The sequence below is a fragment of the Mirounga angustirostris genome, unplaced genomic scaffold (assembly GCF_029215605.1).
Source record: "Mirounga angustirostris isolate CCGP_5_RB_7025 unplaced genomic scaffold, mMirAng1.0.hap1 SCAF_1, whole genome shotgun sequence".
In the NCBI taxonomy this organism is placed as follows: domain Eukaryota; kingdom Metazoa; phylum Chordata; class Mammalia; order Carnivora; family Phocidae; genus Mirounga; species Mirounga angustirostris.
In genome coordinates, this window is record NW_026991709.1 from 4,787,116 (window position 1) to 4,802,877 (window position 15,762).

Consider the following 15,762-nt stretch of genomic DNA (forward strand, 5'->3'; position numbering starts at 1 on the left):
TCAACATGGAGAAGCTTATTTATTCGCCTCGCTCATTCTTAGCAGCAGTCAACAGGGTCACTATGGGTCCTGACCGACTTCAAGTGTTACTTCTCCTTGCAGATGCTTCCAGTCGGCAGAGTGACCTGTGGGGTTTGCATTCACTGAGACCTACCACCCATCAGCCTAAGCTAGGATTATGCACACATGTACATTTCACTCTTGGAGGAAAAGACCCAGGAAAAGTTTCTGAAGAGGGTTCAAGGATGGTCCAGAATGCCTTTTTACCAGGTGAACAGGGAAAGTGGTTCCCCGGCCCCACACCCCGATCCTTCCTCTGTCAGATCTGTGGAGTGGGAAAGCCCTTGAGCAAGGGACAGATACTCCTTGTTTAAAGTTTTTCACATTACTCTCAGATACTTACTTACAAACTCAGCAAAAAACAGCTGAGGTCAGATTCTTGTCCAAAGCGCTGGTCTTCACAGGGGTCAAAGAAGAGAAGCTACAAGGGACCTGGGGCCTGATGCAGAGACGGGGGGTTCCCAGGGGAGCAAGAAGGGCCCAGACAGGGAAGGGTAGGAAAGTGAGAGATGGATGCCCTCTCACTTCACACAGGTGACCAGAGGTCCAAAGAGGTGATGATGAGTGAACGTGAGGCCCTCACCTTTACTGATTTCCACTTCCACCTCCGAAGGGTCTGAAATCTCCATCTCGAAGTCCTGGTAACTGATTTTTCCCCTCCACTCATCCTCGTTCAGGAGCTTCTTCAGCTTCAGTACCAGAGGACATCTTGTAACAATCCCTGGAGACCATGTCCACATCAGTCCTATATTCTGCTCTTAGGGGTCCTAGAGGGTAGCCTTCAACTTTTCCATAATCATCTGGGCAGACCACTAAAACTTTCTGGTCTTGTTCTCTGATACTTGGATGTCCTATGTCCAGGGTGGCCTTAGAAATGTGCATCTTGAGTAGGCAACCCAGGTAATTTTTTGCTCACTAATGCTTGAAAGCCACCACTCTAGGCTTCTTGCTTCATCTCAGGGTTTTGCCATCCACTCCGGTGGCATGCTACAGTGGGAAACAGCCAAACTCAGGGAAATGTGCTCCATTATTCCCCAGGATACATCATTCGCTACCATCAGGAATGCATACTGCTCTCACGAGGCCACTCACCACAATCCCCCTGCTGTAAACTTCCAGATCTCACCCTCCTCTACATCTGACCTATATTTCAAGGCCCATCTCAGGTCTGCCCCCTCCCTTTGAACCCTCATGGATCCCTCAGCCTTGGTGCTCAAACAGCACCACCAACCAGAGCACCAATCTTTACCTCCCATTCAGAAGGTCACTTCTTGAGAAGGGGCTCAGGAGAGACACCCACATGCACATGGTTCTGGGGGCCCAAATACATTTATTTAGACCTGCCACAAAGCGCAGGTTACATACAATACACATAAAAATGTGCAACATCAGCTATGGACTGAATTGTGTCGCCCCGCATTCATATGTTGAAACCCTAACCCCAATATGACTGTATTTGGAGATAGGGCCTTTCTTTAAAAGGGTAATTAAGGTTAAATGAGGTCATAAGAGGTGGAACCCTAACCAATATGACTGGCATCCATACAAAAAAGGGAAGAGACCCCAGACATGTGCACACAGAGTAAAGGTCGTAGGAGGAAACAATGAGAAGGTGATCACCTGCACGAGGAGAAAGGCCTGGGGAGAAACCAACCCTGCCAACACCTAGGTATTGGACTTCCAGCCTCCAGAACTGTGAGAAATAAATTTCTGTTGTTTTAGCCTCCCAGTCTGTGGCATTTTGTTATGGCTGCCTGAGCGGACTCATACAGAGGACAAGTTTTTACCGCTGCCTCTGGGGAGGGCGACCCCCGATAGAGCCTCCAGCACGGAGCTCTTGCCCGAGCTCTGGTCCCCGATGACGGCGATGGCGGGCAGGGCCAGGTCCTGTTCCACGCCCAGCGCCCGCAGGGAGTCGATGAGGTCAATGCAGGGGCGCACCTTCTCCTCGTACGGGCTACAAAGGCTGTTCTCGGGCTCCTAAAGGAAGCGGAATCAAAGAATTCTGTTATGGCCTGCAGGTCATGTTCCATCAAAGTTGGACAACTTCAATCAGCCTAATACCATAGGTTCATGGAGCTCACAAAAGAGAATGGGAAAGGAACAGAAAGAAATATTTAAAGAAATAATAGATAAAAAATTTTCCAAACTTGAACAATTAACCCAAAGACGAAGAAGCTCAATGAACCCCAAACATAAGAAACATAAACTACATCAAGGCCCATTTTAATCAAATTGCTCAAAACCAGTGATGGAAAGTGTTTCAAGCAGTCAGAGAACATGTTTATGCGTTGAAGAGCAAAGATAAAATTTACAGCAGATTTCTCATCAGAAACAATACAAAGAAGAAGATAGTGGAATAACCTTTTTTAAATCCTGGGGGAATAATCCATCAACCTAGAATTGCATACCTAGCTAAAATATCTCTTTAACAAATGAAGACAAATGAAGACTTTTTCAGACATAAAAAAGTGCATGAATTCATCACCAGCAGATCAGCACTACAGGGAATATTAGAGTCCTTCTGCCAGAAGGAAAATGATACTGAATGAAAATCTGAATCTACAGAAAGAAATCTATGACAGAAATGGTTACTATACTTTTTTAGAATAACTTATATATCTTTAAAACACATATGACCAAACAGAAATAATAGTAACAATATGTTTGTAAGTCAAATTAAAATTCATGACAAAAATAGCATGAAGGCAGGCACCTGGGTGGCTCAGTCATTAAGCGTCTGCCTTCGGCTCAGGTCATGATCCCAGGGTCCTGGGATCAAGCCCCGCATCGGGCTCCCTGCTCGGCGGGAAGCCTGCTTCTCCCTCTCCCACTCCCCCTGCTTGTGTTCCCTCTCTCGCTGTGTCTCTCTCTGTCAAATAAATAAATAAAATCTGTAAAAGAAATAACTCTGTATCTATATTCCACACCATATAAAAAAATCTTTCAAAAAGACTGTTAAGAGAATAAAAACAAGCCATAATCTGGGAGAAAATGTTTGCAAAACATATATTTGGCAAAGGATTTATGCCCAGAATATATAAAGAACTCTCAAAACTTGACAAGAAAACAGACACCTGATTAAGAAGAAAATATGAGAATGGGCTTTATAATATACCTAATTTTTTATAGCTCCTTTATATCATGGTGAGAAGTTATTTATATTTTGTTCATCCAGAATCCCCTCACTGTTGAGAGCTAATCAATTTCCTACCCCTGGCCCCCTTGATGTTAACTTGCTCTTCGTATTTCTCCCTCCTCTCCCTCACCCTTCTGGCTATCTATATATCCCCACCTTGTCCTCCTCATATACTACCCTGACCTCAATCTCTCTCCCTTATAGTGATAGTCTTGAATAAAATCCTTCTGGCCATGGGGTGTCTGGGTGGCTCAGCTGGTTAAGCATCTGCCTTCAGCTCAGGTCATGATTTCAGGGTCCTGGGATCAAGCCCCATGTTGGACTCCCTGCTCAGCAGGGAACCTGCTTCTCCCTCTCCTCCCTGCTTGTGCTCTCTCTCTCTCTCTAATAAAAAAAAAAATCCTCCTGGCCATGTTTTCAACAAGCACCTGCTGCAATTTTTCTCTATGACAAACTTCAGAAAGGTCTAGAGCACACTTCCCCAGGGAAAGATACAGGTGGTCATGCCAGGAGCCTGGCTACACCTTTGTACCCACCAGCCTCCATCTTAGCCTTCCTCATGGGTTCTTTTTTGTTTTCATTTCTTTATATCACCCATTCACAAGAGTTTATACAACATGAATAACAGTGATAGTGCATGAACCAACTACCTGAATTAAGAAAACACATCAGCCAAAAAAAAAAAAAGGAAAGAAAACACATAATCCCAGTATGTAAGACACTCCATGTACGCTCCCTCATCACCTTCCTGCTGTTACCCCCACCAAGGGTCCCTCCATCTTGAGGCTCATGAGAACCATGTTCTCGTTCTTCTTGATGGTTTTACCACCTACCCATCTTTGAGCAATACATTGCTTCCTGCTGCCTGATTTGGAAGTTTATATAAATGGCACCACGCCATACATTTCTTCTATGACTTGACTCTGTTTCAGCACTGTTTTTTAGATTTCAGTGCCTTGATTCCCACTCCTATACAGAATTCTGCCACATGAGCATTCCGCTGTCTACATATGTGTCCACCATTCCCGGGCACTTGTGTTGATTCTGGGTTTTGCTATCATAAACACCATTATGAACATGGTTCTCACCAGGTACCCGCAAGAGTTTGTATAGTGGTTCTCAAATTTGAGCACAAACAGTATCTCCTAGAGGGCCTGTTAAAACGCAGGTGGCAGACCCACCCCTGGAGTTCCTAGTTCTTTAGGTTTGCCGGAGGTGGATGCGTGGGGAGAGTATTTATATTTCAAACTTTTCAGGCCTTGCTGAGGATGCTGGTCTGGGGACCACACTTTGAGAACCAAGGTTTACCCTTAGAAAGGAATTGCTGCATTATAAGACACACCCATTCAACGTGACTGAAAAAGGCCAAGCTACAGCCAAGCACGTGGGTGTGGGTGGGGTGAGTTCTTACTGCCCCATAAGTTGCTGGTTACAGTTGGGCAAGAGACACAGTTATATTAGGGACAGTCTTATCTTTCCATGTCCTTCAATGTGGCTTTTAATATTGTTCCAAATATTGTTTAGCATTGATTATGAAAATGGGGTCAACTTGAAAGAGGCTGATGATCAACGACCTTAAGACACGTGACAGCAGTCAAGGGGGCTGTCTCTCTCAGTCACACGAAGTAAATACTATTATCATTCCCACCTGGGAGATGGGAAGCCAGGCTTAGAAACCAGGGAGGAAGAGCTGTCTCATAAATGAGATCATACAGCTTCAATTGTCTGCATTGGGATAAAATTCAGATCAGACTGATTTCGGAGGCCAAGTTTGGTTCCCGCCAAAAATAAGTCTTGATTCTGGGGAAAAAAGGCACCCCACGTGAGGGTCTTACAGTGACACCTCGGGGTTGCAGCTGGAGGGCCGTGGCGTGGGACAGCACAGTGGTCCTTGCGCCCAGAGCCCAAGCCAGTTCCTAAGGGAGCCCGTCAGCGTTCAGCGTCTCGCCTGGCTTCCCAGGCTGAAACTGTGCCCCATCCACCAGTGTCGGCCAAGGCAAAGCGTGGACACCACCCTGGGCGGCCAGATGGGCTCCAGCTGAGCAAGTGAGGGATCACATCGGCAAGCATGGTGGGAGAGATAAGTAAACAGCATCTTGGGGGGCGGGGGGTGGGTGGGCAGCAGAATCACGGTCTACAAGGGCAGCCCTCAGATACAGCTCCAGCCCACACAGATAGAGGTTTTCAGGCAGCAACTTACAGTGTCCTGATTTTTGCCTGCCTTATCAGGAAGTCCATTTAGTAACAGATGATTGGATCCAGGATCTGAGTCAGTGATTTTTCCTTTAGAATTAACCATCTTCTTCCTTTATGAGTGCGGCCTAAAATCAAGCACATCAGGATTCACACAATGCAGAAGCCAGGCACCTTCAGCCCCAGAACCACACCCACTACGAGACCCAGTGGGACAGCCTGTGGGCTCCTTAACTCTTTAGGGACTGGGAAAAAAATTGACCAAGAGCCAAATGATGGATGGAGACAGACCTGCCTCCCAGCTCAGCTGTCTTCGGGAATGTGCTCCCAGATCCCCAGTCTTTCCAACTAGGTATTTCCTGTTACAATTTTAGGTTGAACATCAAAAATTTCTTCGCCGTAAATTTAGTGGCAAAGAATGAAATGACAGATGCGTTTTTAAGATTCACATGTAGGGGCACCTGGGTGGCTCAGTGGGCTAAGCATCTGCCTTCACCTTGGGTCATGATTCTGGGGTCCCAGGATAGCGTCGGGCTCCCCACTCAGCAGGGAGCCTGCTTCTCCCTCCCTCTGTACCTCCACCCCCACCCCCACCCGGCAATGCGGGCGTGTGCAGATGTGTGCTCTCTCTTGCTCTCTCTCTCTCTCTCTCAAATAAATAAAATCTTTAAAAAAATAAAATGAAATAAAATTCACATGCAAAAGTAAAATTACTGGGGCACCTGGGTGGCTCAGTTGGTTAAGCGACTGCCTTCAGCTCAGGTCATGATCCTGGAGTCCCGGGATCGAGTCCCGCATCGGGCTCCCTGCTCAGCGGGGAGCCTGCTTCGCCCTCTGACCCTCCCCCCTCTCATGCTCTCTCTCTCTATCTCATTCTCTCTCTCAAATAAATAAATAAAATCTTTAAAAAAAAAATTACTATAGAACCACTTGTAATGTAGCTGCAACATTCTGAATATTGTGATTTGATACCCAAACTTATAGTTGAAAAAAAATACCTGAACTTTAAGTTCTTTTACTCTGTTCCCTTTGCTACTGACTTCATATTTTTATTCCATTTCCCCCGTGTAAGTGTATCTTAATGTCCTTTACTTTATTCTATTTTTTCCAGTTTTATTGAGAAATAATTGACATCCATCACTGCAAAAGTTTGAGGCATACAGCATGATGGTTTGATTTACATATTTTGTGTATTTTGAACCTCTTCTGATGACCACAATAGGTTTGACTAGCATCCACCGTCACATACAGATACAATACAGATACACTATCATTTTGTTTTGAAAGAAGTTAATCAACAACCTTAGCATACTTGTCTGTATCCAAAAAATACAAACAGAGATATTTGAAATTCACTTTTAAAAATGTCTGGAACCACAAGTCTCTAAATATTAAATTTTACACATCTAATAATCTCAGGTAAAAGTAAGTGAAAATTTTTCTGTAACTTGAAATAAATGTTATGAAAAATATAAAGCACCTACTTACCTCCAATACACCTTCCTTTTAACTTGACGACGTAACGCTGACTAGTTGGACAGAAATGCAGAGCTGTTCTCCTACACCTCCCTTGAAATCATGCAAAATTTACAAATTAGACCACAAACGGGTGAATAAATGTGAGTGCTCATCAAGGTCCCATTGCTGAGAACGGTGGGCAGGGGACGTGCATTGAAGCAAGGTCATAGTTCTCCGTATCCTTTTGGTAAATCTTAAATATTTTAGTTCTAAGATAGATGGATAAGGCAGAGAGCCTTACTGTAAATTTACTGCCTGAATCAATGATTTTTTTCTGATGCTCTCTGTGCTTCTTTTCATAAGACCCTCCCCCAAGAGCTATGCAGCCTTCCTTTTTTTTTTTTTAAGATTTTATTTATTTATTTGAGACAGAGAGAATGAGAGACAGAGAGCATGAGAGGGAGGAGGGCCAGAGGGAGAAGCAGACTCCCCGCCGAGCAGGGAGCCCTATGCGGGACTCGATCCCGGGACTCCAGGATCATGACCTGAGCCGAAGGCAGTCGCCTAACCAACTGAGCCACCCAGGCGCCCCTATGCAGTCTTCCTTTAACATTGGGACAGCTGAGGGGTGCCTGGATAGCACCTGCTTGGGTCGTGATCTCAGGGTAGTAGGATCGAGCCCCGCATTGGGATCCGCGCTCAGTGAGCGGGGTCTGCTTGAGAGTCTCTCTCCCTCTGCCCCTCCTGCTCATGCTCGCTCTCTCAAATAAACAAATAAATCTTAATAACTAAATAAATATTGGGCCAGTTGAAAGAGCCAGGTTAAAAAAACAAAAGGGAGAGAGGGATGTATTCCTGTTATCGCAAGTGGGAGAAAGGTTTTTTGAAAGGCAATCAATTGTAAAGAGTACTTATGGAATATGGCAATCTGGAAATTTATTTTCTTACCTCCCCTCCTCCCCCACCATGCCTTTGGAAATGCTTTGTGTGCTCAGGGAGTCCCCGAATGGGGCCCCAAGTTGAAGACCACGCTGCCTCAGTGGGCCCTAATGCACCCAGACAGGAGGCATCGGTGGTCCCTAGGGCTTGCCACCCCCATGACCCCGGGTTATTTTCGGTCAACAGAGGATTTTGTGAATATACTCCCCTCCTCTGTTTCATATAATGACATTCCTTTAACACAAAGTCTTACCCATGCATCTTAAATGTTTGCACCTTTCACGGATCATCTTTGAAGATCACTTTGGATGTCAGGAGCAGGGCAATCTCAGTAATTAAAGCCCATTTCTTACTCATCCATTACACTCCACATCCTGCTGCACTTGTCAAACCGAACTGAATGCGTTCACCCATTTTGGCCTTGATGGAGTCAAGTTCTCAGACCCAAACTGCTCGTAAAATGTCTAAGCCATACCGAGTGTTTACAGACAAGACTGCGGGGAGTTCTGAGGTAGGCACGCCACACCTCTGTCCACGCTCATCTTCCTCACCCCCCAGCAGCCGGGGAGGCCTCTTCGCTCACTGCCAAGGTTTGGGGCAGGGCGTGGAAATACTAGCTAAGGCGGGTCTGTGAACTCTCCGGTGTCTGCTGTCCATTGGAGGTGGCCGTCCAGCTGCCCCTTGCACTTTGGATTTCAGAGGGGGCAAGTCTACCAGCGGCTTCCAGACCCAGACACCATCCACCAGCAGCGTCACTGGAGAATCTCTGCGGCGGGGGGCGAGGGTGGCATCCAGGGTGCCCAATGGGCTGCTCCCGGTGTGGGAAAGCCTTCTCAGCCCAGACCTCACAGAGGTCTCCCAACCCCTGATGAGAACCACCTACCAGTGCATCCTGCTGAATGCCTGATTGATTCAAAGTCCAAAACTTGCCCAATAAAATTAAGTCCAGTTTTAAACATAATCCTGGCAGAACTTACATTTACTTTTTCTCTGGAGAATGTTTTGCCTTCCAAAAACCCACTGACATTTAAATTTTTCATGATGGAAGGGGAGAACATCTTGTGCATTAGACCTGACGTACTCTACCGAGCCATGCTGAGCTCAGTGCAGGGAGGTGGGGGGAGGGAAGCCAGGGAGGAAATGGGGGCGGGGCTGTCCACATGACAGGGGTTCCTGGCCATCCTGGCCAGCAGCTCTGTTCCAAAGTGGAAAACTGACATAGTTAGACATTTTAGGAGCCGTTTGGGACTGACAGCTGGGGGTTAGCATCACTTGACCCTGCTTCTGACAAAAACCCGATTTAAAATTTGACCAAATAATTTCGAGAATCCTACATGCACAGCTCAGCGCTCACCCGTGATGGAGAGTTCAGGTCTCAGGATCTGGTTCCCTCTGTCAGCCCCCAAGGCTGTCTTACCTTCCTCCATCCCCGAAAACTAGGATGTCCCCCGCTCAGTCCCACCCCGCTGCACAAGCCACAGCGAAGGGAGACTCTGGGCAGCCCTCCATCTCCCGGGTTGGGGGTACGCTGGGAAGGGCACCTCCCCAGACGCCTTGGTCCTCCCACCTGCCGCTCCTTCCTACTGGGCTGCTCAGCTACTCAGAACGCCCTCTAGCGGGGACCCTCCACTCCAACCTCCCCGTACTCAGCGGGATAGTGCAGACCCCTTGTCTACGCACTCCCACTGTTGACTCGTCTGGTTGGCACTCCTCAGCAGTGTGAAAAGTAATAAAATTAAAACCTCACTAAGGTAGTGGGGAGGCCGGAAGGGGCCTGTGCCTTCCTCCTCAATCATACCAAGGACTGTCAATCACAGACCCCAACAGCAGAGAATCATCAATTAGGGGCCCCAACCGGGAAAGATGCACACTGCATCTCCTACAAGAAGAGATCGGCCACTCCTGCAACTCAGCCAACAAGAAACTGCCATCTCCCTGAAACCCTTGCATTTCTCCAGTGGACTTATGTTCAAACAGCCCCTCCCAACCCCGTTCCAGAAAACAACATTCCTGTCCTTTTGTTTGTTGGACTTGTCTAGGGTTTGGCCAGAGCTTGCGCGTCCCGGATTGCGGATCTCGGCTATTCCCAAATAAACCCTCTTTCGCTGGCAAAATTAACTCACTGTTTTATTTTCAGCGGTAATAGCAGGAAATATAAAAGGAACCAAGCGATGGGCCACCTTTAAGGTGGGCTTGGAGGCCCCGCACGGGTGGAGATGAAACTTTCTCAGTGCGCACCCCTTGACTAGCTCCCTGGGAGACCCCCTGGCCGCCATCCCCTCTGCTTGCGCACCTCCCCCAGCAGAAAAGCCCGCAGGGCTGGGGGGGGGGGGCTGTTTCTGATGAGTCATCAGCAGCATTAGCAGCCTGTTGGCCAGGAGCAGAATCCGGCGTGCGTGAGTCCAGCCAGCATCTCCATCACTATTATCATCACCATCATTACCGTGACTAGCTTCTGCAATCCCCCGAGCCCCCCTGGGGAGCTGGTCTCCGCAGCCACCAACCCGCCCCCCCGCAGCTCGCTGGAAGGGGCCGGGACCCAGAAGGTGCCGGATCCAGGAGCGCGGCACTCACCTGTCCCCGCGCGGCCGCGAGCGTCACCGGCAGCCCCTCCGCTTTTATGCAGCGCCAGGCACCGCCCCTCACTGCCCGGCCGCCCCGCCCCCGCCGCCGCCGCCGAGAAACGAGAGTCCCTGGAAGCGAGGGAGGGGGGCCGGCGCGGCGCAGGAGCGAACCGAACACCCCACCCACACTGCCTCCCCTCGACCGCCGGGAGCCCGCCGGCCGCTACGCCCCCGGGCTGGGCCCATCTGCAGCCTCTGCCGGGCGCTCGGGCTGTGCTCGTGCCCATCCCGGGCCCGCGCACTCGGATCTCCGGGAGCTGGAGGGACATGCAGACCCCGGGGCTACGACCCGCTGAATCGAAACTCAGGTGCAGGCCCAGGAAGCCAGTTTGAGAACGGCTGCTCTGCTAGCCCGGAGTCATCCAGAACTGAAGGTAGCCTTGAACCTAGGCAGACCTTACTGCCTGGTCTTCGGAACAGGTGCACTGATAATTGGGTGTCTTCAATCCCTGCTAGTAGTTCCCCCGGATCATTCCAACCCCGGCAGGGATTCTCAAGCATTCATTCTATGTTAAGGACCGACAACCGCCCTCCCCTTCCCCTACAGTGCTCGCCCAGCCAACTTCCCCTCCCCATGCAGACAGTTGTCCTTAAAAATAAAAACATTATTTTACCACCAAAAGATGGGTTTATTTGGGAATAGCAGAAACATTGTAAATCGGGACAAGCAAGCTATGGCAAAACCATAGGCAAGTCCAACAAACAGAAAAGGAACGATATGTTATGGAGAAGATGCAGGAAGTCGGGAGGGGTTGTTCTGAACGAAAGTCTGTTGGAGAAAAGCAAGCGTTGGGGGGATGGCGGTTTCTGGTTGGCAGAAGTGCAGGGGTGGCCGATTTCTGCTGGGAGATGCAGAGTGCACGTTTCCCTGTTGGGCCCTAAACTGATGGTTCTCCCCTGTTGTGGAGTCTCCTGCTGGGTCTGTGATTGGCATGTGATTGATGACCATTCCGGTCATGACTCCCAGGGCACGGCTCCCCTACCAGCCTCCCCACCTAGCATCCGGAATCCACTTCAGTGAGCTTCTCTTTATTTTCACTAGACCCGCATCATCTTTTTCCTTGCCCACCTCAAGTCCTCTCTGGCATTGGGCTCATCTGATTTCTCCAGGATGGCGACGGGTGGAAGGCGGAGGCCGAGGGCAAGCAGGCCCAAGAGTGGCCCTCCGTGGGTGGGGAATACCATTCTTTTTGGAAGAGGCCGGCCCCTACCTCCATTCCCCTTAGCTCAGCTCGGAGTCACAGACAACAAGCTCCCCAAAGACCGTGTTAGGAAGGGTCAACCCCCACTCCACTCGAAGGCCCAGAACCTGCCTCAGCTCCAAGCCTGGGGTCAGGGAAAGCGTAGATGGAAGGGAAGGAGGCCCCACAATGCGGATGAAGTCCCCTTGCTCTGCAGGGCCTGGTGCTGGGGGCCGGGCAGGCCCAGCCAGGATGGCCTAGCGGAAGAACACAGGCTCTCCCCATAATCAGTGAGCAACTTTGGTCCAGCCACTCATCCCTCTGGGCCTCAGTTACTTCCTAGTCATGAGGAAGAGTGACACCATTTCCTGATGGGCTGTGAGCAGGCTGGAGGAAAAAGTGCACGGCTACACGGGAGAGTGTGAGCTGGCGCGCAGACAGACATCAGTCCGAGGAATGATGGGACTTTTTCAAACACAGGACGCTCTCCCCAACCACTCTTGTTGAGGAATGAAATCAGAAAGGACCATGGGCAATAGTGACAACCGGGTGGAACCAGCCACCCCCCGGGCCAGGACTAGGGGAGGTGAGTGATCTGTCTGTCGTGCGAACTGAAGGCGCCACTCGCCCACTGGCTCTCAGCGGTGCGAGCACCTCCCTACATTTGGCGCCCAGACACTCCACAAGCCTCCCCTCCGCAACTCCAGGGACTCCTGGTCTGAGATTTTGGTACCTCGCTGTTTCTAATGTGCTCATTATATGAAGTTCCCTGAAGAGCCCAAGGGCTTGTGAGGGGTGTAATTCAGAAATAATACGATAATGACTTCCATGTGCTGAGTAAGTATGTGCTACATGTCAGCCTATGAGACTAAGTCACCTTCACATCCATCCTATGAGAGGAGTAGGGTTATCACTCCCTTTTTACACGTGAGGAGACGGAGACCCAGGATCAGGTCACTGCTGGCTCGCATAGCTCCGAAGTGGCCAGGAAGCAGGAGAGCTAAGACTGTAACCTTGGGTTTTAGTCCTGTGCTCTGGAGCATCTTCCCTTCTGTCTTCCAGAAGCTCACAGCCTTCCACGTGAATTACTGACGATTCCTTCTCCACTAAAAACAAACAACAAAAAACCCACGGATTACTCTCTATTCTACCAAATAAGTGTCAAACTCTTAGCTTTTGAGAATTGTCTTTCAGGCTCCACACCCTATTCAGACATCCCTAAATGCAGCCCACAGTTCTGTTGCCTGTCCTTCCTCCTAGGCTCCCAGAGACATTCTCCTCCCCTGCCAAGTCCCCCCCGCCCCCCACCCCCGGTGATATTCCCTGTCTGTGCAGCTGCCCTGGGGAGCTCCTTCCAGCCCCCCACTCAGCCCCCTATCTTAGCTCAGTCTCAGATGCCCTTGCATCTCCGATGGATGTTGTGGATAGTGGGGGGAGGCGACTATCACCTCGAGGGGGGTGTCACGTCCACAAAGGCAAGCTTGCATCCCTCCAGTGCCTACCACCCACCGACAGTAGGTACTCAGTAAGCATGGGCTGAATTTAACCGGACTGAGGGGCCCAGCCCCCCCAGCCCCTGGGGCTCCCACCATGGTCAGCCGGTACTGTCCTCTTACTATTGTTTTCTGCGTCCATGGGAAGCATGGTAGCCGACAATGACAGTGACCCCACCCCCGCTGCTAGCGCGGTCACACGTGCCCAGGGCACTCCAGGTCTCGCTGGTCCTTGTCCAGCCCTCGCTTCACCTGCCAGGCCCGGCCCTGACCCGTGCTGGGGTTCGTGGGCAGCCACGCCTGGCAAGCTCCGGAGCGTCCTCCCTACCTCCAAGCCAGCGCATTTCCGCCCAGCTTAAATGTAGGGTGCCCCACAGCAGGGGTGGGAGTGGGTGGGGTGTTCCTAAGTGCTTAGCTTGGTGTGCCAGGCCTGCCCGTGGCCAGCCTCACCTGGCTCAGCCCCGCTCCCACTGCTTCATTAACACCTTGCCCGCCACACACAACTCCTCCCGCTCAGGGGCGCTCCTCCTTCTACCCCTGCACGCTGGGCTTCTTCCCAGCTCACAGCCTCCCGCCATCTTTCCCAGACCTGGCGGACCTGCTTCCTCAGGGCCCCAGGTTCCCTCCCATCCCCACCCCAGCGCAGCCTCATCACACTGCCTTGACCTCTGTGAACGCCCGTTCTGCCACCAGGTTGTCCACAGGGCAGCACCAGGCCCGAGGGATCTAGCAGAGTTCGCGGCACATAGTATTTCCATGGATGTTTCTAGAATGAACCAATGAATGACTGCGTGGTGGCTCCGAGGACAGGCTCTGATCCTACAGACAGGGGCCTCAGATGGCCCCCGGGGAATTACCCCAAGCATCTCCTCCCCGATCTCGCGCTTCCCAGACAACTCGGTTTCAGTTTCAGTTTCTTTTCTTCTTCCTGGGGAGCAGAAATGAAAGTCTTGAGAGCTGGAGGAACGAGGGAGGGCGGCGGACGAGGGAAGAGCGGAGCCGGAGGGGGAGGGGCGGCGCGGGTGGAGGCTCCCTGGCCGGGGCTCCTCTCGGATGGGTAGCTCGGCCTGGACGCGGTCCTGCGGGCGGGGCGGGGGGCGGGGCGGGGGCGGGGCGTGCGCGGAGGGGGCGGAGCCAGAGGAGGGAGCCGCACTGGGAGGAGGAGGGGCGGCGCGGGTGGAGGCTCGCTGGCCGGGGCTCCTCTCGGATGGGTAGCTCGGCCTGGACGCGGTCCTGCGGGCGGGCGGGGGGGGGGGGCCCTGGGGCGGGGCCGGGGCGGGGCGTGCGCGGAAGGGGCGGAGCCAGAGGAGGGCACCGCACTGGGAGGAGGAGGGGCGGCGCCGGTGGAGGCTCTCTGGCCGGGGCTCCTCTCGGATGGGTAGCTCGGCCTGGACGCGGTCCTGCGGGCGGGGGGGCGGGGCGTGCGCGGAAGGGGCGGAGCCAGAGGAGGGAGCCGCACTGGGAGGAGGAGGGGCGGCGCCGGTGGAGGCTCTCTGGCCGGGGCTCCTCTCGGATGGGTAGCTCGGCCTGGACGCGGTCCTGCGGGCGGGGGCGGGGCGTGCGCGGAGGGGGCGGAGCCAGAGGAGGGAGCCGCACTGGGAGGAGGAGGGGCGGCGCCGGTGGAGGCTCTCTGGCCGGGGCTCCTCTCGGATGGGTAGCTCGGCCTGGACGCGGTCCTGCGGGCGGGGGGGCGGGGCGGGCGGGGGCGGGGCGTTCGCGGAAGGGGCGGAGCCAGAGGAGGGAGCCGCACTGGGAGGAGGAGGGGCGGCGCCGGTGGAGGCTCTCTGGCCGGGGCTCCTCTCGGATGGGTAGCTCGGCCTGGACGCGGTCCTGCGGGCGGGCGGCGGGGGGGGGGGGCCTGGGGCGGGGCCGGGTCGGGGCGTGCGCGGAAGGGGCGGAGCCATTGGAGGGCGCCGCACTGGGAGGAGGAGGGGCGGCGCCGGTGGAGGCTCTCTGGCCGCGGCTCCTCTCGGATGGGTAGCTCGGCCTGGACGCGGTCCTGCGGGCGGGCGGGGGGGGCGGGGGGGCGGGGCGGGGGCGGGGTGCGCGGAGGGGGCGGAGCCAGAGGAGGGCGCCGCACGGGGAGGAGGAGGAGGGGCGGCGCCGGTGGAAGCTCTCTGGCCGGGGTCCTGCGGGCGGGGGGGCGGGGCGGTCGGGGGCGGGGCGTGCGCGGAAGGGGCGGAGCCAGAGGAGGGCGCCGCACTGGGAGGAGGAGGGGCGGCGCCGGTGGAGGCTCTCTGGCCGGGGCTCCTCTCGGATGGGTAGCTCGGCCTGGACGCGGTCCTGCGGGTGGGGGGGGCGGGGAGGGCCCTGGGGCGGGGCCGGGGCGGGGCGTGCGCGGAAGGGGCGGAGCCAGAGGAGGGCACCGCACTGGGAGGAGGAGGGGCGGCGCCGGTGGAGGCTCTCTGGCCGGGGCTCCTCTCGGATGGGTAGCTCGGCCTGGACGCGGTCCTGCGGGTGGGGGGGCGGGGAGGGCCCTGGGGCGGGGCCGGGGCGGGGCGTGCGCGGAAGGGGCGGAGCCAGAGGAGGGCACCGCACTGGGAGGAGGAGGGGCGGCGCCGGTGGAGGCTCTCTGGCCGGGGCTCCTCTCGGATGGGTAGCTCGGCCTGGACGCGGTCCTGCGGGTGCCCGGGAGGGGGCGGGGGCGGGGGTGGAGAGGGGGTGAGGTCTGGGGG

At 53.5% G+C, this 15,762-nt stretch overlaps 1 protein-coding gene across 3 annotated transcripts in view; it reads right to left on the bottom strand.

The window, feature by feature from the left end:
• MX1 (MX dynamin like GTPase 1) overlaps positions 1-14,101 on the bottom strand; it is a 34,506-nt gene extending 20,405 nt beyond the window's left edge. The window contains exons 1-6 of one of the 3 annotated variants that reach the window (XM_064578673.1): positions 13,945-14,101; positions 12,472-12,700; positions 6,881-6,961; positions 5,400-5,520; positions 1,848-2,040; positions 644-781 (exon numbers count right to left, since the gene is read on the bottom strand). In XM_064578673.1, the coding sequence (XP_064434743.1) occupies positions 644-781; positions 1,848-2,040; positions 5,400-5,498 (430 nt within the window). In that variant the 5' untranslated portion in view covers positions 5,499-5,520; positions 6,881-6,961; positions 12,472-12,700; positions 13,945-14,101. Of the gene's footprint in view, positions 1-643; positions 782-1,847; positions 2,041-5,399; positions 5,521-6,880; positions 6,962-10,363; positions 10,486-12,471; positions 12,701-13,753 lie in introns of those variants that run through there. The other 2 variants (XM_064578677.1, XM_045902423.3) reach the window with 2 other exon arrangements.
• Positions 14,102-15,762: the final 1,661 nt, after the last annotated feature.